Raw genomic sequence first — 26,764 nt, forward strand, 5'->3', positions numbered from 1 at the left:
GGTCAGTGGCGACTGGTAAGCCAAATTTCTAATGGAAACACTATAATCGACAATTCAGTCAGAACATCTCTGTAAGCAAGCTAATAGAACAATTTAAATAAATATTTTATGTGAATTTATTTATTTTTTCTTCTAAATAACCCTGTGCAATACACAAGTCAACACTGTTATCAATGCCGTCTCTTGCTAATACACATGAACTTGAATCTCAGTTTGAACTTTAGCTGAATTGATTTTGTCTCGTTTAACCTCCATTGATTTCAAGTGCTTTGGCTGATTGCCCGTCTCCTTTACACTGCCTCAGCAGAGTAGGGTGCATGCAATCAGATTAAGGACAGCAGAAACGCACATGATCAAATCATAGAACTTCGATCACTACAAATTTGGTGTGCATTTTTGGTGAAAATGTGTTACTTGCAACCTTCAATCTGTCAGACACGGGAGTCATAAGGACTTTTAAAAAGACAGAGATTCCCTGGGTGCTCCAAGGACCATAAAGACATGTCAAATTCTTAAAATGAAACAGATTTTATTCACTTTGAATGCTTGTATATAAGAGGACAGGAGACATTAGCCCAGTGAGTCACATGAATAAACACAAGTGCATCATGAACATACATTATTTGGCGATCGCTACATTAATAACATTATCAGGAACACGCAGAGTAAACAGTCTCTCACTGCAGGTCCAGACTCAGGAGTGAGAGCATACGTTACAGTCCCCTTAGAAGTAAAATACAATGGAGAGAACAAAAAAACACAAAATCAATTGAAATGACATATGTGATATTTGGAATGCAAACTTTGTATAAATATAACATCATTGGTTTTCAACATTGGTTGGCTAAAAGGAGAACATAATGTAGTTCATGGAGAGTCATAGTCTTCACAGTCATGTGTGGACACAACTGCAGTGGAACGGGAATGGGGTTTGTGGCTACCGACGGTCGTCATTAAAGCTTCAGCTAAAAGCAAAATCAAGCATGCATCTTAGTACGAACCTACATTAACAGCACGCTCTATTTCCTCAACAATTAGACCCAGTACATTTAGTAGAACAAACGATATGAACCCAAATCAAAAGAGATAACCAGACAAAAAGAAAGGCCAGACACAGAGAAGCAAACTGTAATCTCCACCTCTATAATACAAACTACATTGGCTGCACAACAGTGCTCTCCCATATCTTCAGAGTAAGCTTTCTGTTTTTTTTTTTTTTTTATTATTTATATTTTTTTAATTTTTGGTTTTCTGGTTGTTTCATATATGAGGTCAGAAATGTTCTAATAAGTTAGCTAAAACAGTTTTCTCGTAGGTGGCTCCATCATCTAAAAAGATTTCCATTCCTTAAAAACAGTAATATTTTCTAAAGTATAAAGTTTTTTTTCCCCATCCTTTGTATGCACCAATGGTAAGACTACTTTATCTTTGGATTTTCCATTAAAGCAATACTGTAAGTTATTATTGTTTCATAATATAATCACTGTAATTATTGTTAGTCTCGGCAAGTGCAGAAATAAAATAACCATGTAATGAAGAAATGAAAAAAAAAAATAACCTACTGGCTTAAAAGTGAAATTACAGTATTGAAGGCAAAAAATAAAAAATAAGTGCACAATCGAAATGTTCTGTTTAGAAGACAACAAAAATAGAAAATATCTTCTAGATGTGCATCAATCTAATTCATACACAGATAGGGTCTTTCAACTTGGCTCAGTGCAGGAGAGGAAGTTGGTTGTACAGTGACAATTTTCAACAGCATTAGAGGGTAAATGCTATGTTTTAACATGAGCATGGGCTAAATAGCCTCAAGTGTCTTTGACTGGGACAATACAAAAGTTAAATATACAAGTTATTTGTTTTAAACCTACCATACAATTAAGTCATTTGAATTCAACAATCTACGCAACACCAAAATTTTCATACATGTATCTATCAATAACAATGTTTTTTTGTCATTTTTTTTTTAAAAACAAAAAATGAAATAATATTTTCCCACAATTTACAACGGTCTGCAATACGCTTTGTGTCTGGACAAGTAAATGTCCAAGAAAAAAAAAAAACATCTACTAGCTTAGTTGCAATTTCAGGACTTTGAAAACAAATTAGAATTGGACATTTTCGTTCATTACACATTTCTTTTGGGCTTCATATATTTTCTATTGGTATGTCTTGTAACAGAACAAAATTGAGAGCTGTTGACCTGAGAGAAGACAACATCAAAATACATTACATCACTTCATTAAGCCAATAATATAATATCTTAACACTTGACAGGGCAAAAAATAGTGGGTGTTTTATGAGTGTCTGTTAAAACATACGTGTTATAAACAGACTTTTGGTTAGTTAGGTTATCATGAAACCATCTTAGGTTCTTTTCACCAGTCTTTAGCTGTGCACCCTTTAGTTCTCAAACAGTTTACATATACTCAAGTTTTAGTTAAAAACCAGCATATTGAAATGTAAAAAACATTCTACTGACACTTGTTTTTGGTTACAAGCACTGTTAATGCGAGTTGAATCCTACAGGATTCAGTCCTCTTAAAACAGTCTGCCAAACTAGCTCTGGGTCATAGCTTTCCCCAAGTGTAATCTACAGTGGAGATGTTTTGTTCAACTTTCCTCCAGTTTTTTCTGAGGCTGTTTAAGCTATAAAAACAATGGTTAAGGAAAGCATCAGCGTCTCTTTCTCCAATATATTATGTCAAGTCTTGCCCCTCCTCTGACTCATTGCTGTTGCAACGCCCATCCACAAAGTCCATTGGTTTTATGTGACAAGTCTTTGCATGGCTTGTCAGGCTTGAGGTAACATTTGAAGGCGAAAGAACATGATGTGAGGGAGAAACCGGTGAGCTTTGGGAAAGCTCAGGTAAAGCTGAAGTCAGTGGCAAGCTTTGGAGATGTCTATCGGGCTGGTCAGAGTTGGTTGGGTTAGGGATGGAGGTTACTGTAGGAGTCCCTAAAGAAGACTGGGCAGTTGTAGAAGATCTCTGTTTACTGGATGGGCTTGACTGAGAGGTAGATGAGGGACTGATGTGAGGTAAAAGAGGAGAAGCATGCTCTTTGGCATTCAGTTTCTCTGCCACTCTTTGTCTATGCTGAGGGTACTCCAGATGTTTGATGAGCTCTGCATTCCCAGTAAGAGATACCTCACAGGCGAGACAGTCATAAAGGTGACTATCCTTGACTTCCGCTCTACACTCTGTTTTGGAGACAATACAGTGGCTTAGAAGTAGGTTACTGTCCACTTCTGGCTGCTTAGCATTGACAGAGTTTATGGAGGGGGAATCTGTGCCAATGGGTGTGCCTTGCTTCTTGTCATGTTTGGATGTAATGGTGTCCTCTGCATTGAGGCGAGCAGAGATTGGGCTAGATTTTGGCTTCTCTGTTAGCTGCACTAATTGTTTCTGTTGCAGCTGCAGTCTTTGTTGCATCAGTGCACCCTGCAGATTTTGTTGATATTGCTGGAGAATGGAGCCCGGGGACAGCCCCATTAGAGCCTGTGGCAAGACTGGACCATATGGAAACATGCTATCCATGCCAAACATGGGCTGCAGGAGGCCTCCAGGCATAGGTGTGGGAATATGGGGAGAAAAAAGTGGAGGGAAACCAGGCATCAGACAGGGCAGGAGATGACTAGGGAGTAGAGATACTTGGTCAGTTTTCATTGCTGCATGGAGAGCTTGTAGCTGACTTTGGTCCATGGCATACTCTCTTCCTTTACTTGGAGTACATACTGTTGGTCTGGAAGTGTCCGACTTCTCTTTACTTCTGCAAGAATTTGCAGGAGTACCATTTCCCAATGGAGTACTGCCAAGCTTGTTTGTGGGAATCCTGTTACTCTCTGTGTCATTTTCTTTGGGGAACTGGAGTTCTTGTTCTGTGGTCTTTGGGGTCAAGACAGTGTTGGTTGTGCTAACTACATATTTGTCATCCATAGCTGATATGGCAGAAGAGGGCATCATGGTTGGCTTGCAGGTCAGCTCATTTACAGGAGGGTCACTTGTACCTTAAATAAAAATGAATGCATAAAGAAGTATGGATTACAAGAGATCAACATTTTTGTAAGTAAATTCATTTTAAAAACAAAGTGTAGGTTAGCCACATACCTGTTTTTATGGAAGAAAAATCCTCAGTCATTGTGCTGCTACCACCTGGTATGCTTGCAGCGGTCTGCGCCTGCAGACCTAAGTACATTGGAGACTGGCTCAGACAGTGAAGAGAAGTTTGGTTACAGCCCACTGAGCTCAGTATAGCTTGTGGTTGGACAATTCCCAGAACATCACTTGTCTTTTTTAGATTATCCACTTCTTGTTGCATTATTAGCTGATGAGTAGATACTGAACTCAAATATTCCTTGTCCCTCTCCATCTGGCCACCCAGGGCCTCCTTAACTTTAGCAAGATGTTGCTGGGAGAAGACATGGTCACGAATAGACAAGCAGCCGCTGTATTTAACAGAGCAAAGAGTGCACTCTGTCTTAGGTCTATCAATAGAAGTACTCTCTGTGCCAAATTGCTTTGCAAGGCTAAGCTTGGCCTTTTTCTCCTTGGCACGAGCATTCTGAAACCACACCTGAACAACCCTCTTGGCAAGTCCAATGTCATTGCCCAAGGCTTCACATTCAAGCATCGTTGGGGTTTTATAGTCACTAAAGCACGCTTTGAGCACTTTTACCTGAAGGTTGGTCATTTGAGTGCGGTAGCGTTTTTGACTGTGTCTGTCATTATCAAAGCTCTGACTGTAAGAGCTACCAGGGCATGGTGAAGCTGGATCAGCCAGGCTGGAATTTTCACTGTAATCTAAGACTAACTCATTATCAAAATCTTTAGCATTAAAGCTCATTGCAGGGCTAACCAATCCAGAAGACATCTTTTCATCACTTTCAGAAGAAGCCTCTCTTTCAGTGCTGGGAGACATGTGGTCAATACTGCCAAGTTTAGCCTCTAGAGAGTCATTTCCTTCATTAGTTGTATGGCCATGGGCCATGTTTGTGTTAGTGTCACAGTTATTCAGCTTGCTTTGTTCAAGATTCTGATAAACTGACACAGAAGGAATCTCAAAATCTTCCATACCTTCACCTTTAATAGGTTTTGGGCTCAGACGCTGCTGATGTGAAGACAGGTCAATGTGTTTGGATGCTGGAGAGTCAACATCATCAGTGGAGTTCAAAAACTGAGAATAATTGGTGAAATCAAAGAGATCAGATTTGATTTGAGAACTTTCCTGATCTTGAGTAATATTAGGCATTGCCATACTATAGCCTGCATTCTTTGCTTCATGCCAGTGACGTGAACGTATGTGGGCAGCAAGAGCAGTCTGTGCTTTAAAGAGAGCTCGACAGAATGGGCAGCGACGGTGGATTTGAGATGGACCCAGTGCCCGAAACTGGCCTTTCCTTTCTCGAGCTCGGGTGTTCTGGAACCAGACTTGAACCACTCTTTTCTTCAGACCAACCTCGCTGGAGATATGATCAAGCATCTTGCGTGTTGGATTGGAGTCCAAAAGATATTTCTGGTATAAAACTTCCAGCTGCTCTGGTGTTATAGTGGTCCTCATACGTTTGTCTCGCTGGGGTTCCTCCCCATTGTTTTCCCAATCATTTTCAATAGAACTGGATCCTGCTTTCTCTTCGAGTTTCCTCTTCAGAGAGTTTATGGTTGAATCAGGATTTGTGGTCACTGCAGGTGGATTTGTAACTATCTGGGAAATTGTTCCTGAAAGCAGATGCCTTGCAAGTAGAGGATTAGCAGGATCAAACAGCATTAGAGGCATGTCTACAGGACGATCTATGAACGGTGAGGTGGGAAAGTAACTTTGGGTAAGAAAGTGGATTTGCTGGTGCTCTTGCCAATGTTCAAATGAGGGGAAGCTCAATTTACACTGGATGCAGTGGTAAGGGCTCATATCCTGGGCCGGTTTCTGTGGCTGTTGTTGCTCAGTTGAAGGAATTTCTAAAGGACTAAAAATAGTTTGGGAGCTCTGTGATGGAGCTGAGTTTGTTTCGGATGTGCAAGAAATCTGTTGTTGTTTAGGAGATGGGTGAGAGGGAACCTCTGTGCTTTCATTTTGGTTCTCTTCACATAGAGGCTTTGGCTGCTGCGCTCTATTCTTTAATTCCTCAAACTCAGAGTTGATACTAACAGCCAGTTTGGAGTCAGAGGATGATTCATTTGTTTGTTTAAGCTCTCCAGTGAGACTTGTTGTGTGCATATGCTCAGAATCAGTGGATTTCACATTAGTACTAGACACAGAGGAACTGGAGGGGCTTGAGCAAGAAGTTGCTTGTGTAAAACAAGAGGGTCCAGATATTGGACTATGACACTCAGTCTTAAAATCCATTGTGGTTTCATTCAGATCATTCCGCATTTCCTCCTCCTCATCTTTGTAACACTGCTTTTTTTGGTGAATGATAAGATCAAAAATGCGTTGAAAGACTATGTTGCATTTCTTACATTGGAAATAGTTTTTGGAAGTACAGAAGTAGCGGTCATTAGATAGGTCTCGACGTTCACTATCCCTCCCTCCCTCTCCTTGGTTCTCATAATTTTTCCGAGCTTTTTGTCTGGCATTTTGAAACCATACTACAATCACACGGGTAGAAAGATTAAGGAGGTTAGACAGTTGCTCAAACTCATCATCTTTGGGGTATGCATTGGCATCAAAAAAATCCTGCAATACTCTTAGCTGGTAGTCAGTAAACCTGGTTCTTGAGGACCTCTTACTCCCATAAATCTCTTGTCTTGTTGGTTCAGGAGAGGGTGGTCTAGAATCCACATTTACATCATCCAGTGTCGTGATGGGAGGGTTACTAAAGTTATACGGAGAATCCTTGTTGCGTTGGCGCTCTTTGAATAGAGTGTTCCGAAACCAGTGCTTTATAACTTTATGTGGCAAACCAGATTTGTTGGCCATCTCATGAATTTGGTCCTCATTTGGAGAATTATTGATATCAAAATACTGACGGAGGATTCTAAGCTGGTCATCTGTGATTCTGGTTCGAGGTCGTTTACTTTGTTGCTGTAACATGGCTGGAGTCAACTGCTGTTGATAAAGCTGCGTCAAATCAGGAGTCAATCCAGCCTCCACTGGGGGCAGATGTACGGAGACCTGAGGAGTTATAGCTTGCAAAGCTATGGGAGGCATAAGGAGTGGGGGAAAGAGTGGCAGTTCCATGGGTAAGGGAATTTGAGGTAATGGAGCTTTAACTTGAGGGATGGAGACAGTGGAAGGAGTAGCACTGATTGTAGAGGCAGGAATAATTGGTTGCACTGGTTGTTGTGGCTGCTGCACTGAAGAATTAGGAATCGCAGGAGGGGAAGGAGACGGCGATGAGTCAGGAGAAGCCTCTGGAGTTGCAGGTCTCAATGGGAAGAGTTTGTCGTATTGCTCCCTGTAGTCATTGGCAAATTTCTCCAATGACTTGATCGGAAATATGGAATGATGAATCTGCTCTTTATGGCTCTTTAGTATCAGTGCATTTGAAAAAAGCTTCCCACAAGACCCACACTCTAGCTTCTCCATATCTTCCGAAAGACCCACCTCTTTAGTGTCAGACACATCCCCACCATATGCTATAGGTTCAGTAAGATTTTTCTGATATCTCTCCTTATTTTCATTGTATTGCATGACTAACTCAAAACCAATGTTTACAAGCAAAGCCTTTGAAGCATTCCCGGGTGCATCATGGGCTATTCTGGGTGGAAGAAACTCATCAGAAATCTTCTCACTGGTTGACATCTCTTTGTTTATGTCTTCATTTTCTTGAGGTTTATGATCATGTGTTTTTTCATTGGTGCCTACATTATCAATTTCCTTTGATTCTTCATTACTCTTCTGTCCATTTGTGTCCTTCTCACATGGTCGATTATTGGTCAGTTTCTGTTCATCCATTTCAGGCTGAATTGAAAAATCTTCATTTAGTTTCTGTTTAGAAATTTTTTTTGGGACATCTTTTTTGGCAGACTCAGCAGTTTCCTCATTTACAGTAGGTTTTAATGTGCTTACGCTTAGCCCAGAGCCTTTAAGGTTTACCTCTGGATTCATGTGGAATTCTCCTCCTGGAATAAGAAAAGGAAGAAGCAATTGCTGTTGCTGCTGCACTGGAAGAAGGGCCTCTGTTGCCATAGGAAAATGGTGTAAAAGTGCAGGATTGAATAAATGGGACTGAAGAAGAGCAGCCTTCTTTTGGAGCTCTTGTTGGAGATGGGCTTGAGCCTGGGCTAACTGCTGCTGTTGTTGTTGTAATGACATCTGTTGTTGCTTAGTAGCTGAATCAATCATGTTTACCAACTTATTCATCATGTCAGATGTCGAAGGATGACTGGTTTCTGGGTTTGCATTGAGTTCAGTGTTTTGTTGGTGGCTTAGACCAGCATTGTTCAAGGAAGTAGCAGGCTTCATGGTTCCAGAAGTGTTGGACAATGCCTTGCCTGGGAGAGGGCCAAGATATTCAGTACTAGAAGTGGATGAATCAACCTTGGATGCACGAGCTTTGGTCTGGTGCAATACAGAGCGCATATGAATCTCTAAGGTTGAACTCTGACTATATGCTACATTGCAAATACCACATTTAAATGGTTTGTGGTCTGCATTGATGACAGGCTCTTGCAAGCCAGTTGTTGTGTCCTGCAGAGATCGTTTAAGTTTGTGTAAGTGTGACACTGAGTTGTAGTGAACCAAGAGAATATTCTTCTGGGTGAAAGATTCCTTGCAAACCGTACATTTGAAAGGCCTTGATGGATCCAGAAATTTCTCCATTGTGATATTTGGACCTTTTCTAATAGGAAAAACAGGCTGCTTAGAGTCACATTCAACATTATCTTTAACCAAACTTGAATCATTGTCTGTAGGAATTAGTTTTTCTTCTAAATCACATTCTTCATCATCTTTCATTCCAGTCTCTTCAGGCAATCCCTCCTCTTCACCAAAAGTTAGGTCTCCGGAGATCAGGGTCTCACTATTCATCATTAAACTACCATAAAGCTGCTGTATCTGGGTTTCACTTAACTCCAGGTGGCTTGTCTCAAGGTGTTTCCGAAGGGCCTGCATTGTACGAAAACTGCGTTGACAAAGGCAGCACATGGTCGCAGCTCTGATAGCATGGTACTGAGAATGCAGCTGCAGCTTTTCAGGGGTTTTGAATGCTAGGCTGCATTGATTGCACCGGTACTTGTAAATATGTCGATCAGATATTGCTGTTTGAGATTTCTGGCTATGGAGCTGGTTGAAGTGTGTCTGGAGTGCACTTGAGGATGTAAAGACTTTGTTACAGCCTTTCTGCCAACAAGGTAAAGCAGCATTGTTCTCCTTTGTGGATTCCGCATCTTCTGATGGTTGTTTATAGATTTTTGCTGTCTCCAAGTGAGGTGTTGTACCTCGCTCAGGTTCAGCATCGATTGAAATTTCTAAAAAATAAAAAAGGAAGTTGTGAATTTTTCATGAGGCAAAATTCATTTGAAGAAAATCTTTCATTAATTTGGTAATTAAACCAAGCACAAATATTGATAAATTACTTTTGGATGAATTGAGTCAGATATTAACTGTCAACCAAATAACCAACCTAGATTAAAAATAAAAGATTTAACAAATAGTGAGATTTATACTAACCATCCAGTCTCTTTGTTTCATTAGAATTTATCGGCTGTGTATCCGAGTTGTGCACTGATAAAAACATCTTTTCTGGCAGCACGTCTGAAGCAATCACCTGATCACAAGGGGAAAAAAAGAAATCATAATAGGTTTGATAAATCCATTTTGTAGATTAATTCATCCACAAAATCTCATTATTAAGTCATTTGATTGTTATCTCTGAAAATGATTGGTCATTATGCTGTGTTCCTGTTACATGTGTGCATTAACGATGCATGGTGCTAGAGAATCGACCCTTAACTTCAGATGGCAAAATGGAATCGCAGTCATGAACCAACACTTAAAGGAGTTCAAAGGTTAATTATGAATAGAAGCCCTCATTGGTCTGTGACAATACAATTAGCTAACGTTGGATGTATAAAAAAAAAAACACACTATTTATCTCCCTCTCCTTCTGTACCCACTCAACTTTAAAATGTGTAAATCAATGCAACTTTAAGGGGAAGAGGGAGGGAGAGCAACCAAACAAAATGGCTGTTATTTCCATCACAAAGCACACCATTTCAGGAAAGTGCTGTATTAAAGGGACACAAGGAAAGCACACAAGTCCTCTTCAAGGTCACATTTAATTTAGAACATAATTACCAGGCATGGTTCATAACGAAAATCACCTAGCACTGGCTTAGAACTAATGAAGCACAATTATTTTCATTACTGTATTTCAGTTCGGCTGGGAAAGGGGGGAGAGGAATTCAAAGTGCCGAAGAGAGAAATCAAGAGAGATGGCAGAACAGAGGGCAAGGAAGACCAAGAAAGATAGGAAAGGGTGGAATACATGAATGGAAAGACAGAAAAGCCTTTTACGCAAGAAAAAGCACTCAGCGCAAGCTGACGGAATTGGCAAAAAAATGTCCAACCTTTCAGAAACAGTGAGGCATGTCTGCTTGGGGTTCAAACAAGCTATGGGTGCATTAGTATCAATTTATATTCTGCAGATAAAAAAACTAATTTTAATATTCATTGGATTTGAGGCAGCTACCTCTCCCTTCCCCCACTCAATGTTGTTACTTGTCTCCACTCGCTAGTGCTGGAGTCACTGAGGGTCTGAACAGCCCTCCGCATACACACATACACGAAGTGCTGAACATTTTCTTGTATAAACACAATTTTTACACCATATATAGAAATAGCATTAGACTGAGGTTTTTTAATATCTAGAAATAAGCATGGCTGACGGCCAAAATAGCATATAAGTAGGCTATAGCAAATTGGATCTGGCCTACACAAAATTGCATAATTTAACCAGCACTAGCCAATATGTAATAAAAATTCTGAATAAATAAAAAAATAGCCAAGTAGCTCATTATTTGGCTGCTGTAAACATGTAAGTCCTTAAAACCGAATAAATGTACAAATAAGATTTTTTATTTTATTTTTTGTTTTAATATCTGTACATTTTAGTAAGAAAAAATGTATTAATTTAAACCAATTATTAATATCTTCAGTTATTTTGTTTCAAGGCAGTTTAGATGTTTTTACTAGGGAACATTTTTTTTCAGATAGGATTGTGGCTGGAATGGACTTTTGTTTTGTCCCAAAATCCCAGGTTGCTTTACATTTTTACAAAATTACAAACAATACATAAGCAAAAAAATTCTAATTCTACATAGTACATACTGCATACTGCTTTTTACAGATTTTCTACAGATTTTTTTCTCCTCACCGTGTTGATGAGCTTCTGAGTGCAGTCTGCAGTGACACTGTGCAGATGTGTGAGGTGGGTACGCAAGAGGGCAATACTGTGCAGTGTGTCTTGGCACAATGGGCAGCGGACAGCAGGCTGAACTGCATGCTGGTTCATCACATGACTCCTTAGACGCTCAATATCAGTATGACGGAACCGACAGAATGGACAATGCCACATCTGAATGAGAGAAAACAAACAGAAATATTTACAGATATTCAATAACTACATACTGTATTTGCAGTATCCATTTCTTTTATATTATATTAGGCTTTGATTGTTTTTTTCTCTGCACAATGTATAGTGATTGTATCAGATTGTATGCACAGCTACTCATTTTTCTATTCTGCTAGATGTACAGAAAGGTAATGGTGGGCCAGTGTTGTTAATCCTATAAATAATAAAATGGTATGTAGCATCAGTGGTTTTAAAGAACTTTTGAAGGTAAATAACATGGCAGCATCATGGTACATTTTAGTTTAAAAAATAAAAAATAGAGCAGAGTATATTGCAGACCTCTTCCTGTATTCGTGGCCGTTTGCAGGGAGAAGGCTCAACTGACTCATCAGATCCAGATGAGGGATGCTTAGGACTGGAAGACGACTCATTTTGCTCCGTTTCCATTTGAATAAATCCCTCTGTGAGTAGCAGCAGCAAACAGAGAGTGCACAATATTTACAACAATAAGCTTATTGTAAAACAGTGGTTCCCAATTGGGATCATGGACAGCAGGGAAAAACAATGCAAAATGCAAATAATAGTGTATGTATGATAATATTAATAATTTACTGTTTTAGATTTTAGCAAGAAATATAATACATTTAAGAAATACCAGATGCAAAATCACTGTTGCAAGCTTTTTATTTTTTATTGTTTTGCAAGGGATATTTTAAGGACCTGATTTTTTATCTGTCTGGTCTCCATGTTTATTTCTGTCTTCCTGGTTAGCCGTAGCCTCAGTGGGAGAGTCCATCCCATTCTTATCTCCTTAAAAAGCCAAAAAAGAGAGAAAAATTCAGAGAGTGCTTCACATTTGACAAATTCTCTATTCAGCCAACTCATCATTGCATGAAATATATTGCATGTATGTTCAATTGTAAAACAAGATTGATTGCAGAATCACATTCAAACCTATAGGGGTCAGTCTCCACTAGCTCAGAGAGACCCAAACAACCTGCTCAAACATATTAAACACAAAGACAGACCCACACAATACAGTAATAATGTATACAATCTCCTTTAGATTAACACAAAAGTTACAAATATTGATCGTCTACAGTAAAACATACAAAGAGAGATACGAGAAAAGAAAATCAGGAGGATGAGTTAAAGTCAACGGCGTCAGCAGAGCTTCATTCGACCTGTGGGGATTTGAAAAGTCACAGGAGGAAGATAATGCAGTACAGGTCAGGAGGGTCACACACAAAGAGTCCATTTCAAGGCACAAATTGGTGAACAATGCCGCCATGACAGGCTTTAAAAATTATCTTCTTACAATAGGTCTCTACATTGTGCTGTTTGTGACTAGTTGTAGCTTTCTTGCAAAACCAGGCTTTTTTGCTGAAAATTGAACTGACTGCATATGCAGAACACGTGGGATGACATTTACTGGCAGTATTGTAACAACAGCCTTCAGTTTTGGCTTGTTATTTTTTTAATCCTGCAGATGAGCTCTGAACTCTACAATCAAAAAGAATCCACAGAGTTGGAAATTCAAAAAGCACAATGATGCTCTGTTGTTCTTTTACAGCGTCTAAAAGCTTCGGCTGAGCTCCGTACAAAACACACAGCCTCGGGACACACTAAACCAGATACCCCATTCAACGCCCTCCCTCCCTCTCCTCATCCTCTTCTCTCTTGCTTTCTGCCTTTCTGCTTTCTTAGTAGAGTAATTGTTCTGCTATGTGGGGGAAGGGAAAAGAAGAACAGAGTTGATTTGGGTGGGTTTTGGGAAGGGGGGCGGTTGTGGTATTAGGGGAGGGGGGCAATTGGAAACAAAAAAAATGCATAAGGGTTGTCATAACAGACCAATCAAAGGAAGGCCGAGGTATCTTCTGGTGGTTCTTTGAGAAGGTGATTATGACAGAGGGTGAGAGAGCGAGCGAGAAATGCCATCTGAACACCAATTATCCTGACAGACACGCTATTGATTTCCTATCAAACCAACACACCCATAAACACAGAACACATAACCTGAAACTGTCAAATCCGCTCTAGTTACGACCGCCCCTATTGAGCCCTCTCGCTCAGTCATTCTCTCAAAGTCACACACCACGCTGAACCTGACCAAAAATATTAGTCTATTGTTAAGCATCTCTCACCGTAAAAAAATCAAAACAAAAAAGCTTAGGGATGGAAATGTAAAATAAATCATTAAATAGTGAAAATTCATAATATGTTTCATGTCACGTTACGTCATAGTGCCAAAATGGCAATTTGTACATTTTATGCAAAATAGTACTAACTAAATTTGGTGAATTGTTAATACAAAAATAATCAAAATGTAACCACATTTTGTTTAAGACAAACATATTTTACATGCAATCATGCAACTTAATTATCAAAGGCATAAATATCTTAATTTTGCATTTGAAATCCACTTCAAACTGTGTGTGTGTGTGGAGGGGGTGTTAATTCACTCTGAATGGTCATGATGCATCTGTGTTTGCTTCTTTCTGCATTTACGTCTTGGACAAAACAGATGGCCGTGGCTCAGCGTGGTGAGGTCATTTTGGCCAGTAATGAAGTGATCAGATGCACCCACACATGCTAACACACTCCAGGCACACACTCAACACACACTTCATCAGCACTTCCTACTCATCCCGGGGATCAATATACAAATGCTCAGCAGCATTGATCCAGTATTGATTATAAATTAGGCAATGCCCTGGTGTTCCTAAAGAGATCAATAACCAGCCATTCAGCTGCGGTGCTCCAGCAGGTCGGAAGCAGCGCTGATCCAATGTTTCTACAGGTTCAAATTCACACTGAAACAACTACTCAACTCTCACTCTTCGGAACACAGTTTAAGATATTTTAGATTTAGTCAGAGAGCTTTCTGTCCCTCCAATTGAAAATGTATGTACGGTATACTGTGCATGTCCAGAAAGGTAATAAAAACATCATCAAAGTAGTCCATGTGACATCAGAGGGTCAGTTAGAATTTCCTGAAGCATCGAAAATACATTTTGGTCCAAAAATAACAAAAATTACAACTTAATTCAGCATTGTCTTCTCTTCCTGGTCTGTTGTGAGTGTGACTGCTGTGACTGTTGACGTACAATGCTGCTGACCTGTTATCTTTGTTATTGGGCACACCAGAAAACACATCAACAGCGTCGTGAACGCGCTCACAACAGACCCGGAAGAGAAGACAATGCTGAATAAAGTCGTAATTTTGTTTTGAAAATGTATTTTCAATGCTTCAACAAATTCTAACTGACCCTCTGATGTCACATGGACTACTTTGATCATGTTTTTCTTACCTTTCTGGACATGCACAGTATACCGTAAAATACATTTTCAATGGAGGGACAGAAAGCACTCGGACTTAATCTAAAATATCTTAAACTTCCGAAGATGAACGGATGTCTTACGGGTTTGGAACGACATGAGGGTGAGTCATTAATGACATAATTTTCATTTTTGGATGAACTAACACTTTAACACATAAAATGTGAATAACACAAAAACAGTGAATAATAAACACTTGTCAGTCTTTAGGAATCTATATTAGGCATTTACTGTGCCTTTCCTTTAAAATGCTAATTGGAGAATGTTAATTAACTCATGCCTCGTTAGTGGGTTGAGCCTTTATTGGCTGCATTAACTGGCTAACCCTCTAGTTTAGCTTCTTTCTTGCCAGTGAAGATGTTACAAATGTGATTATTGGCAAGTCAATTAACAAAATCAATTCCTACCATTCTGTACAAAAAGCACACCACTCACTCTCTTTCTTTTTCTCTCTCTCTCGCACACAAATACACACAGTACATATACACATACAAACAGGCTGGGTGCCAATGTCAGGCTATTGTTCAACTCATTAGCTGAGCTTATTCTTTGTTAGAACTAAATGCTAATTGCTTCCACCATCCGGTTTTCTCAATTACCCCAGTGTAAATATCTGCCATCTTCTCTACTCTATTCTTTCTGTTTTTTGGCATGGCTGTCAGCCCCTCCTCCTCTGTTGTTCTGTTGTGTGTTTTAGAGCCTTGAGCGTCATGAGCACAACACACAGGGGACAGTTAGTCTTTTGATTTGGATTTTAAGGAATTCTCCCTGACTTCATCCCTAATGTTAATCTAGCATCAAAAGCTGGGGCTCTGTTTATGTGTGTTGGATTCTACTCATTTTCCTCCCTTGATATGTGACTTTTTTTTTGGTGTTTTGCAAAAGCCTGGAAATTAACTTGATTTACAAAGCGACCGTGCATGTGTGTCTCATACCATTTTCTTGAGCAGGGCTTTTTCGGATTGTAAAGATGGCACCAAGCTCCTCCTCATCCTGCTGACCCTTCTGGATTCGCTGCAGTCTGAGCAGCCCCTCCCCTCTCTGGTGGCTCAATGAATGGGAGTGCTGCACTAAAGAAAGGCTGTTCTGAGTGGAGAAATCACACAGCACACAGTGCAGCCAGACATCTTCAGACTCCACTCCGTCCAGCTTCTGCAAATACTGAGAGAAAGTGAAGATAAACATTAAACATGTATGCATGGGTGACAGTGAAAGAAGGAAATAAGAAAAGAAGTTAAATCAATGAATAAAAATCTCTTCTACTTCATCCAGCTCACATTTCAACACCAGTAAATAACATACTCAAGTACTTTAGCGTAAACCATATATTGACCATGCAGTCATAAATGATCAATATGTGGCTTCCTCTAATGTGGGTAGCACAATATAGATCAATACAGGATCAATACAACCCTGTAAAAACCTATGTAGATGTTACTTAACAAGATTTGCTCAAATAAACAGTAAATCCCTCCCTCTATTTGAGGTCTGGTGAAAACTGAGCGGACAGATTCAAAGCAAATGAATCCAGTGAAACATCATATGCACACACTATGACACGAAAGCACATCCACAGTGACAAACACCAGTCCACTTGTTTTACAAAATCTAAACTGATTAGAGATGTGCTGAGTTAATGGACCACATTAGCAGGAGGGAAAAAATAACATACAATCCATCTCAATTACCAAAGAGGACTTGGGAAGAATGGCGTCACTCAGGGCATCTTGGGCTATTGTGGATTTTACTGACAGAAATATCAGGCTCCAGACCTTTAGTACACAGAATTTCAGGTTCTGAATTGTGAGATTTACCTTATATAGTTTTAGGCTGGTCTCATGTCTGGAGTTCATGGTGTGTAGCTTCAATTTCTCCAAGCTGCTAGCCTCGTAGTCACAAGCATTGCATCTGAGTTGCACCTGACTTCCTGCAGCAACACACCTAAGACGCCACTCTTCTTCCTCCTCCTCCTCTGTGTTTCCATGTTGACTACTGGCCTCTCGAAGGTGTGCGGCTAGCTGGTAGCGCTGTACGTGTTTGTCTGTCTGGCAGTGCAGTTGGAAGTTAGCTCGCAGAGGCGTGGCGTAATGGCAAAGGCGACAATGATGGGTGTCTCCTGTTGTGCTCTTCCAGTAGGAATTGGGTAATAACCTCTGCATGCTCAGGTGTTGACTTAGTTCCTCGAGAGTGTCACAAGAAAAGCGGCCACATAAAATGCAATCAAAGAGTTTCTGTGAAGAGGTTTCATTGCAGGGCAGGGGAGTGATGGCATCGGGCAGTTTACTCTGAGGTTGGCAGTGGCGGTAAAGCTCGGTGGCATTGTGCTTACTATGACGTTGCATGTGTGCTAGGTTCTGCTGCAGTAGAAGCACGTTGTGCGTGTGCTTTTCACTGGTCATGTGGATTCGGAGGTTCCGTGCCACATTGGTTTCATAGTCACAGACTTCGCACCGCCACGATGCATGTCCCCGGAGCTTAGATGGAGAGGGGGAGCTGGCTTGGGTGGGGGGAATGAGAGTAGGATGTGAATGGGTTAAAGGATTGGGCTGGGATGCTGGGGTGTGCACATGTGACTGCGTCTGCAGGCTCTGCATGTTGTTGAGGTGTTTGTCCGATTGCATGTGGATACTCAAGTTGCCCTTAGTGGTGGTGGAGTATTGGCAAACCTGGCAGCGGAAGGGCTTGTATCCGCAAGAATACGTCTCGCCTCTTGCTAGGCGTGGGTGACTCTGCCCACTGCTGCAATATGGGCACTGTTCGAACTCCGACTCTTGGTGCTTCTCCTTCATGTGGGCCTCAAGAGTTTGCTGGTACTTGTAGTGCCAGTTGCATTTCGGACACTTCAATGTCTTGCAGGAGTTTCTGGTGTGTACCAGAGAGGCCTGAACACCAAAAGTGAAAGATGATCCTTGGACATCGTCTCCGGCTGCAATGAAGCCTCCATCACCGGACACCACCAACCTTCCTCTAGAGGCTGTGTCTGAGTGTCCTTCTTCAAGAATAGGCTGACTAGTCTGTTGTAAGGTTGGACTGAGTGCAGGGGAAGTGGAATGGCTATGATTATTGAGCAGGTCAGAATGAGTCACAGGATTTCTGTCCTCTTCAGACAACCTGGTGGTTGGTTCCATTGCTATGGCGCTACCATTCTCTAACTGGTCATTTGGTTCGGTTGCTGTGGCACTCTCTTGGTTGGCAAGTTGTTCTGTAGTAGTGACAGTGGATGGGTTTACCACAACAAGAGAAGCAGGTGCAGGGTCGTGGCAGTTAAAGCTTGTTCCACACTCTGACTCAGAGTCTGTAAGGGTTTTGGTGTTGTTCATAAAGCTGGTTGCTATTGTTACAGAGTTTGGAGGTTTTGAAATGCTTTGGTTTGACAGAGCAGCTTCAGTAATGTGCTCTTGTCCGCTACTGCTGCTAATACTGTGAGCACTGTTATCTACTGTGCTGCCTACCTCTAAACACAATCTCCTCTCTCCTCCCTCACTACTTCCTCCATTCTTTCTTATCTCATCCTCCTTGCCTCTTTGTGTGCCCTCTCTTCCCATGGTTGAAGGGTCTTTGGCAGGGCTTGGTACTGAGGTAGCAGGGGAGGTTCTGGGTGGAGAGGGCAGGAGAGGGAGTCCTGGCTTAGAGGTCAGAGGTTCTTCATTCTGTTTCCGTCTTACCGTGTCCTCTGTGCTGTTCCCAGAGGTCAGAGATGCCAAGTTCAGTGGTACCACAGACTCACAATTCCTTTTTGGTTCTAGGAAACAGAGGAGTGGCAGATTGCCTGGGCTGGCAGGCTGTAAAATGGCAGAGGTGTGTTTTAAAGACAGCAGATGTTGTTCTTCATCGTCAAAGTTGACATTGTGTTGCTGACAAGCATGAGCCCTAAATGAGCGTGTACAGCCAAAGGACAGCCGACACAGAAAGCACATCAGGATGGGTTTGGTTAGACTGGAACATGTCACTCCTGTCTCTGATGATCCTGCCATGTCAGGAGCACTATCTTTGGATTGGCAGGTCACCAGAGCTAGACTATCACTGTCATCAGGGTTATGCAATTGGAAGACACGAAAAATTTGTGGAGTGGGGCTTTGAGATGAAGAAATGTAACAGGTTCTAACAATGGAGGTAGGGGCCCCTAACGAGGAGGAGGGCACACCACTTGTAAGTTTACTCTCCATCACATAGGCAGACCCATCAGGCTGGTACAGGATCTCTCCAATAGGCCTCTCCACATCACATTCTTCCTCTTCAACTGCCTTCTCCCTCTCCGCTGCATCTTTTAACATCTCTCTGGTTGAACATTCGTTAACCTGTTTTTCCCTAACCTTTTCTTCATGTCTCCCTGCAAGTCTCTCCTCCTCAGCCTGCCCCACTAGTCCACCCTGCAAGGACAGAGTTGTTGTGCTCCGATGAATGGCTTGATCTCTGGCCAGTAGGAGTGGACTGGGGGCCAGTGGTCTGCAGAGCCCAGGAGGCTGTTGTGTGTGGGGGCCAGAGGCTCCATTGCTGGAGACAGAGTCACAACACTCCATCTTCTGAACTACTGAGCACATTCATCCCACCCCGGCCTAGAGAGAGAACGAAAGTTTGAAAATTTGTAAAATTTTGAATCCAAATCACAACATTGATTACGATTTTCAAAATCACTTCGCACTTTACATAATTACAACAACACAAAAATTATTTTACATTTGAGCAGCATAACAAACTTTAGTGTCACCACTCAGAGACAGGCAACACTGGAACAGTGAAGGAAAGCAGAGAGAGGTCTAGACTGTGATCAATAGCCCTTTGCCAAGCTGTATTACAGAGAGCTGAATATTACATGAGAGACAATTCCTGGAATCACCAAGATCTGCTCAATTAAATGTCTCTGTCTGTCTCGGCTCCCCCCATCCCCCTCCATCTGCATTATATTTCCCTTTAGGCAACGGAGCAGAACATAGGACCGTGTCTACGGGGGATTGCCCCGTGACAGGGCCTCCGGAATAAGTTCTCTATTGACTATAGTCCCAGGTTTCTCCAGAGACACGGCCCCCACAGGCCTTGATCAGTAAAGCAGCTGAAGTGAATTAAATTGAATTATATTAATGCAGCCTTTCACAACAGGGTTCACCTTATATTAGGTACCTAAAATAAGTGTAATTTGCATTAATGCTAAGTAGAAACAGGTTCACATTTGGACAGGCATTTTAATTGTGTAAGTCTATGCTGCTGGTGCATTTTACAAATGCAAACATATGATGTTGCTACTTAAGCCTGCCTTGTAGTTACACCATGGGCTACAGCTAAATTATTAAAATGTGCTTATGGTTATTACTGGATTTATCTACAGTTAAGTCACCTAAATAGTGTAAAAACAACAAGCATGTGCACAGAAGGTGTCTGAGGAGGGTATAGGGTTTGTGAGTTGCAGTTGGGGGGCTAATTGCTCTGTTTCTAGGTTGAAGAGTGTGGATTCTTGAACTCAGATTCAAGCTGTTATATTGAGCTCGCTCTGATCCTCTCTACTGGAGGGGGCTAAAGTGCTAATGGGAAAATCAATAGCGTGAATGCTAAGCATCTTACTGGAAGCAAGAGCAGAATGCTAGCACACCAGACTAAAGGATGTGTTCACTGATTTAAGCTCAAACAGGACCTAAAACAACAGGCTTAAAAGACCAAAAGCAATGTTTCAAAAATGAACATGGAAGTCCATTCATTTAAACAAACACAGAGTGCTGGAGATACATATTCATAAACAGACCGCCATGCTGACACAAACTAGACTTCCTGTACAGATCGATGAATATCCAGTCTTATTTGCTCTGTGTGTGCAAGAGTGTGTGGGGTAATTAGTGATGTATCTCATTAGCTGCTAGGTTAATTACCCATCTCTCTGGGATACCTGATAGGGGGCACACAGCTGGAATCAAGACACATCTTAAACCAATTACTCTTTAGAAGCATGTGTGTAGATTAAGACCAAGATGTTGGCTGAGGATTACACAAAACAGCACCAACCCTTATATGAACCTTGACACTAATAGTACCAGCACTTACCCTAATGTACACACAAAAATATATTTATTTATAATAACAATTAATTATGCATAATTACATGCAAGTATTCCTGGACCAATCCCTAATCCTAACCCTAACCATATAGTAAGTAAATGTAATTAATTTATATTACTCAGTACTTAAATGCATAATTACACTGTAACTAAGACACCTTAATATAAAGTGTTTACAAATAATTTGTGTGAGAAATAAGTTTGTCAATAACCAAACTAATCAAACTGTCCACTAATGAAAGCTATAACAACCTCTTTACTAATTTAAATATATTATTTTATTCATTTTAATTTGATGTTTACTTCATGTTTACTGATTGAAATTTGCAATAAGGGTTGCAAACTGCACATACATTAAATCGCTCATTTAATATTTAGTTTGACCTCCTGTGACTGACTATCAACATTTTCTGACCACTGACAGGAAGTGTTTAATCTGACAGACAAAAAGACAAAAAACATATTGTCTGGGAAGCACTGCCGTTTTGTCAGAGAGAGTGATTTCACATTCACATTCACAGCGCAGTTTGCTGATTCAGGGACTCTGCTTCCTGTTTTAATGCTAATCTAATGTTGCCTCAGCACCACAGCAAACATACTATTGTACAGATACAACCATACAACACAACTAATAATTATGAAACATGCTTTACATGCCTACAACATGACACAGCACATATTTAAACTACATAGTACCTGAGACATTGTAAAAAAAAAAAAAAAAAAAATACTTGCAACACTGAAGTGTGCGCTCATTCTTCATGCCAGCTTTTGAAACATATGCTTTATTTTTATCCTTTTAAGCACATGCATGAATGTCTGAAGACAAGAATGAAAACTGTTACAACGGTTGAACTCTATCATGACAGTATCAAATCAAACCAAACTTAAACCTGCTAACCCCACACCCTCTCCCTTCTCTCTCGCAGTCACACAAACACATACACATTTTCTCCCACTGTATTTAGACAGCTGTCCTCTCTGCTGTGTGCTTGTCTTTGATCTTTGATTTAATGCCCCATTTCCATTAGAGACACTACCCCATTCAGGAGCGAAACTTCAAAAGAAATTGAGAAAGATAGAGAGGGAAAAAAAAGAAAGAGTGGACGAAAGAGAGTGCGAGAGTGGTGGGGGAAATATATTACTTATATAATTTTAAAAAATGAGGCCTTAAAATGCTTCTAGATTAGTCAGCCAGCAAGGAACAAAATATGCTAACAGGAAGTAAAATGCAGATGTTCTTCCTATATGACATACAAAAAGGAAGTGACTGACAAAAATGTAGGGTCATAAGTCAAAAGGTAATGCTGATGTTACAGCGGGACAGTGACAGTGTTGTGACAGTTGTCTCCTAAAAAATTAGGCATGTATTAACAGTTGCATTTGAGTATATCAGTTTCGAGCAGTCAGGAATGTAGGCCAATGTTTCACACATGCACACTGATGCATTCTGTCAGCATCCTTACTGTAAGTCACACACATATCAGTTTCTAGTGTGAAAGTCTGAGCGTGATGTAAACGTATTGATCTAAACTGCAGCAAGATCCGGCGGGATTATGAAATCAATGGAATACTGAAAGTGTTCTTATTCATTTGACTTGATCTTATGCCTCTGACGAGTCCGACGCATGGGAAACACTTGTGTACGCTGCTCTTCTACAGTCAAATTGCAGAACTTGGTACACACATCTCATGGAAAGTGGCACTGTGTGTGCACTAAAGCATTTACCTGTAAGGATTATTCAGGTAAATATCCTGCATTCATTACCCGAATATATGTACTGTGAAAGGAAAAGAAAAAGAAAACATTTGTGCAAAATTAACTCCTTTTAACAGCTAGATCATATTCCAAAATCAATAATCCTGTAGAGCTGAATAACATGCAAAGTAAAAATGGAACTGACTTGCTAAAAAAAAATATATATATATACATTATATGTTTATTTTTAAACAGTGGTATTAAACAATGATTTATGCACCCTCAAAAACTGACAAGAGATTACATTCTGTTGGAGGATAATTACTGACTTGAAAATAGATGGTGGACAAATTACATTATATTATCCATCAGAAATTAATTTGTTTGCAAAAACTCGACCGAATTATTAAAAAATAATTTAAAATAACAATGTAACTACTGGTTAACAATCCAACAGCTCATGCATTAAGTAAACAGGGCTTTGTTGAAATTTTAAGCATGAAAAATTATACATTATATACACAGTTTATAAATTATTATTTTTTATATAGGATATATTATACAAATATATATTTATATATACTATATAATTTTTTTAATTATGTATATATTGTATAATTTCAGATGTAATTTAACATGTCACATACCCAAATACTAATATTACTATTGAAAATACAAGCTGCAAAAACAATGTCACAATGGTATTTAAGGATGTGTGTAAGAGGCCAAATAGTCATACAGAACTGTTTTCCCTCTCTCCTTCAATAAAACCAACCTTTTTGTTCCATAAATGTAAGAAAATATTAATCATGTACAGAACCCCCACAGAAATACATTTCTGCAGTATTTGAAAACTGCCCCCAAAATCTCTGTCGCTCACTACAGGCGCTGTCTGTCTCCATTTCCAGTCCATTTCCGAGAAAAGGTGTTCAACAATCCCATTGACCTTTGCATAACTGCGGTTTATGCACCTTTTATAAACTATACCTTCAATCTATATATTCAGCAGCCACGGCAAACAGCACCCACCTCCTTCTGCCTGGACTAAAGCAGACAGTGTAATATAGTTTAATATTTGCAGTGAATTCTGGTGAGAGTTGACAGTAACGCGGAGGTGAGGCAGAATCACTGATCACCCTCGTTCTCCCCTCCACACACACACACACACACACACACACACACACACACACACACACACACACACACTCACACACACACTCACAGAGTCTGTTTAAGGCGTGGATGGAGAGCAGAATTTGAACTGACAGGCTGGGCCCCCTTGCATTGTTCTCTAGCTGTGTGTGTGTGTGTGTGTGTGTGTGTGTGTGTGTGTGTGTGTGTGTGTGTGTGTGTGTGTGTGCAAGTGAGCGTGAGTGTGTGTGTGTTTGAGAGGCCTTAGTGACTGATCTGCCGATGTGCCTCACTTCTCCACAACCCCAGCTATTATTATGATAAACAGAAAAAGTCAAACCCTGAAGGCAGTGTGTGCACACAGACTCACAAACGAACGCACACAATTTATTATTCAGATGTTGTAACACCTTATTTACAAACTCAACAATGTCTACGCAATCTCTACACTGTCCTGCAAGGTTAAAGACTACACATCGTTTAAACAAAACAACCTACATACACGCCTCAAAATCTAATTGTTATATTTTTTCTAGTTGTATACAACTGACAAAAATAAACATTTTGTGACCCTGGACCACAAAATCAGTCAAAAGTTAATTTTTTAAAAATGCTATCTAAAAGCTGAATAAATACACTTTCCCTTGATGTATGGTTTGTTAGGATAGGACAATATTTGACCGATATACAACTATTTGAAAATACTGAATCTGAGGGTGCAAAAATTTTTTTTTTTTTTTTTTTTTTTTTTACAAATTCACCTTTGAAGTTGTTCAAATTAAGCCCATGGCAATGCATATTACTAATCAAAAATTAAGTTTACATTTACAAATGTACAAAATATCTTAATGGAACATGATCTTTACTTAATATCTTAATAAATTTTTGGCATAAAAGAAAAAGTGATCATTTTGACCCATGCAGTGTATTGTTGGCTATTGCTACAAATATTCCCATGCGACTTATGACTGGTTTTGTGGTCCAGCGTCACATTTATCATGTATATTCTGATATTATACAGTGTATCCACTAAATTTGGTAACGCAGTAAAAGAAATGCTTCAACAAAACCCTATCGTGAACAATTTCCTTCAAACCGTCTCATTGGCTCAGCACTATCTGTTTGACACTGCTACCCTGCGGAGTCCACTTTTCTCTTCTCTCGCTGTGCCCTTTCATCCCATCTTCTTCCTTTCACCCGGTTCCCTAACACTGTGAACTCTGACCTGTGAGCCAATCCTCTTTTGCCCCACACCATCTCCTTGTGTCTGTGTGCGTTCTCAGAAGAAAGAGTCTGTGCTCACTATCTGTATCTGCTCCTCAAGCTCTGTGTTTATTTTCTCGCCGTAGAACTCTTTACTCCAGGGTAAGCACTCCATTTCAGGTCAAGCACTGATTTTATACCTAGAAATGTGAAGTTGTATTTATTTCTTTTCTAAAAGTGAATATTTAAACATTAAGGAGCTAAATGACTAATTAAGGTACTCTCAAAAAAATGTTTGTTTCTAAATCAAGCCTTAAATCAGTGCTTGCTTTTATGAGCCCAGCTGCTCAAAAACAAACTATTCAAATATTAAGCCAAACATATATATTATATAATGAACAAAAAAGAAACTATTTGTCACAGTGCGACAGATTCACAAAAGGGCAGAAAACAATACCCAAACACACGGTCAGTTGATCACACACAAGCGAATCCACACACACATACACACACTCAAACAACATCCTTATCTAAAAGAGAGCATACTAAACATTTTTACAGATTTAATAAATATAATAATTAAAATTACCACATACACAACTAATAAAAAACGTTAACTTTATGAATAATTTCATCATTGATAATTTCTAGAAAAAAAAATCTTCTCTGTGTTTGTAAACACACAGACACAATAAACTTTATTTTTACATTTTAGAATGTAATGTAGTAAAATATACTCTTCCTTTATAAATCACTTTTAGGTTTTATTATATTTACCTAACTTCTGGGGACAACGCACCCACACACATATACACACACACACACACACACACACACACACAGTTGAAAGAATATGTCCAAGCAGGCTTGACCAACATGCCCACGACATCAAGGCCACCTTAAATCTTTTTTTTTTTTTTTTACACGCTCTTCGCTTCATTTCAGACGCAAACCCAAAAAGTTACACCTTTGAGTCCGCGTATCTTTATAAATAATACACGCTATTACATGCGCGCAAGTGCGTCGCGACGCGAAGGACGCTCAGAGGCTTCGGATAGCTACTTCGTATCGCATCGTTGCCCGGAAGATCTGGACTCGTAGCGCGAACCAATACTGATGCATTCTCTGAAAACGAGCCTGATGCACCAGTGTCGACATGCAGAACAGCAACAAGAGCACTCGTCAAAGCAAAACCACACACACAAAGGACGTTACTTTACGCTTTTCGGTCTTTTTCTTAAGCACCTAAAAGAGGGCGACAACTCTTGGAGAAAACAGGTAGGAGAACACCAGAAGAGATCTTCTAACTTCAAACTCAGCTCGCGAGAGACGGTGACATCAAAGAAAGTGAACAGGACGCGCTTTCCATTCGCGGATGTGTCATAAACATGTCATGACAGTAACTAGTTAAGAAAAACAGCAAAAACAAGCAGTCGTGCAAAACAATCGTGCATTATGTAGTGCATTACTGTTTATACTTGCTGCGTAAACAAATGCGTAAAACGAGCAGAGAATCAACAGTATCGGTAAAGAACAGTCATCGGATACAAACTTACATTTGGACGCGTCGCTTTGTATTCCTGTAAACACGTTTATAGATCCCATTCGCACAGATGCATGCGTTCACACATCATCATGCTGCTGAAGTTAAACGAGGTATTTGACTGTTTCTTAAAGCATTTAAAAGGGTTTGTTTTTGGTTGTATTGCAGACGACAGACGCGCCCTGGCTTCGGTTCGAGGAAGGAGGAGAGAGTGAAAAAAAAAAACAGTCCGGTCTTTATTCCTGCTAATTACTTTCGTGCAAAAAATGGCTGGAATTAACACACTGCGCATG

At 40.1% G+C, this 26,764-nt stretch overlaps 1 protein-coding gene across 2 annotated transcripts; it reads right to left on the bottom strand.

Annotated features, from left to right (window-relative positions):
* Positions 1-509: 509 nt before the first annotated feature.
* LOC132101729 (zinc finger homeobox protein 3-like) lies at positions 510-26,764 on the bottom strand. Of its 2 annotated transcripts, XM_059506903.1 has the most exons (10): positions 26,485-26,764; positions 22,625-22,676; positions 16,666-19,407; positions 15,787-16,012; positions 12,233-12,322; positions 11,852-11,973; positions 11,315-11,515; positions 9,610-9,706; positions 4,110-9,407; positions 510-4,009 (listed from the first exon to the last, which is right to left on the bottom strand). In XM_059506903.1, exons 3-10 carry the CDS (start codon positions 19,390-19,392, stop codon positions 2,700-2,702), a joined length of 10,071 nt encoding a protein of 3,356 aa, XP_059362886.1. In that variant the 5' UTR covers positions 19,393-19,407; positions 22,625-22,676; positions 26,485-26,764; the 3' UTR covers positions 510-2,699. The 2 variants fall into 2 exon arrangements, with proteins under 2 accessions (XP_059362886.1, XP_059362885.1); XM_059506902.1 differs by lacking the exon at positions 22,625-22,676.

The sequence above is a fragment of the Carassius carassius genome, chromosome 23, assembly GCF_963082965.1.
Source record: "Carassius carassius chromosome 23, fCarCar2.1, whole genome shotgun sequence".
In the NCBI taxonomy this organism is placed as follows: Eukaryota; Metazoa; Chordata; class Actinopteri; order Cypriniformes; family Cyprinidae; genus Carassius; species Carassius carassius.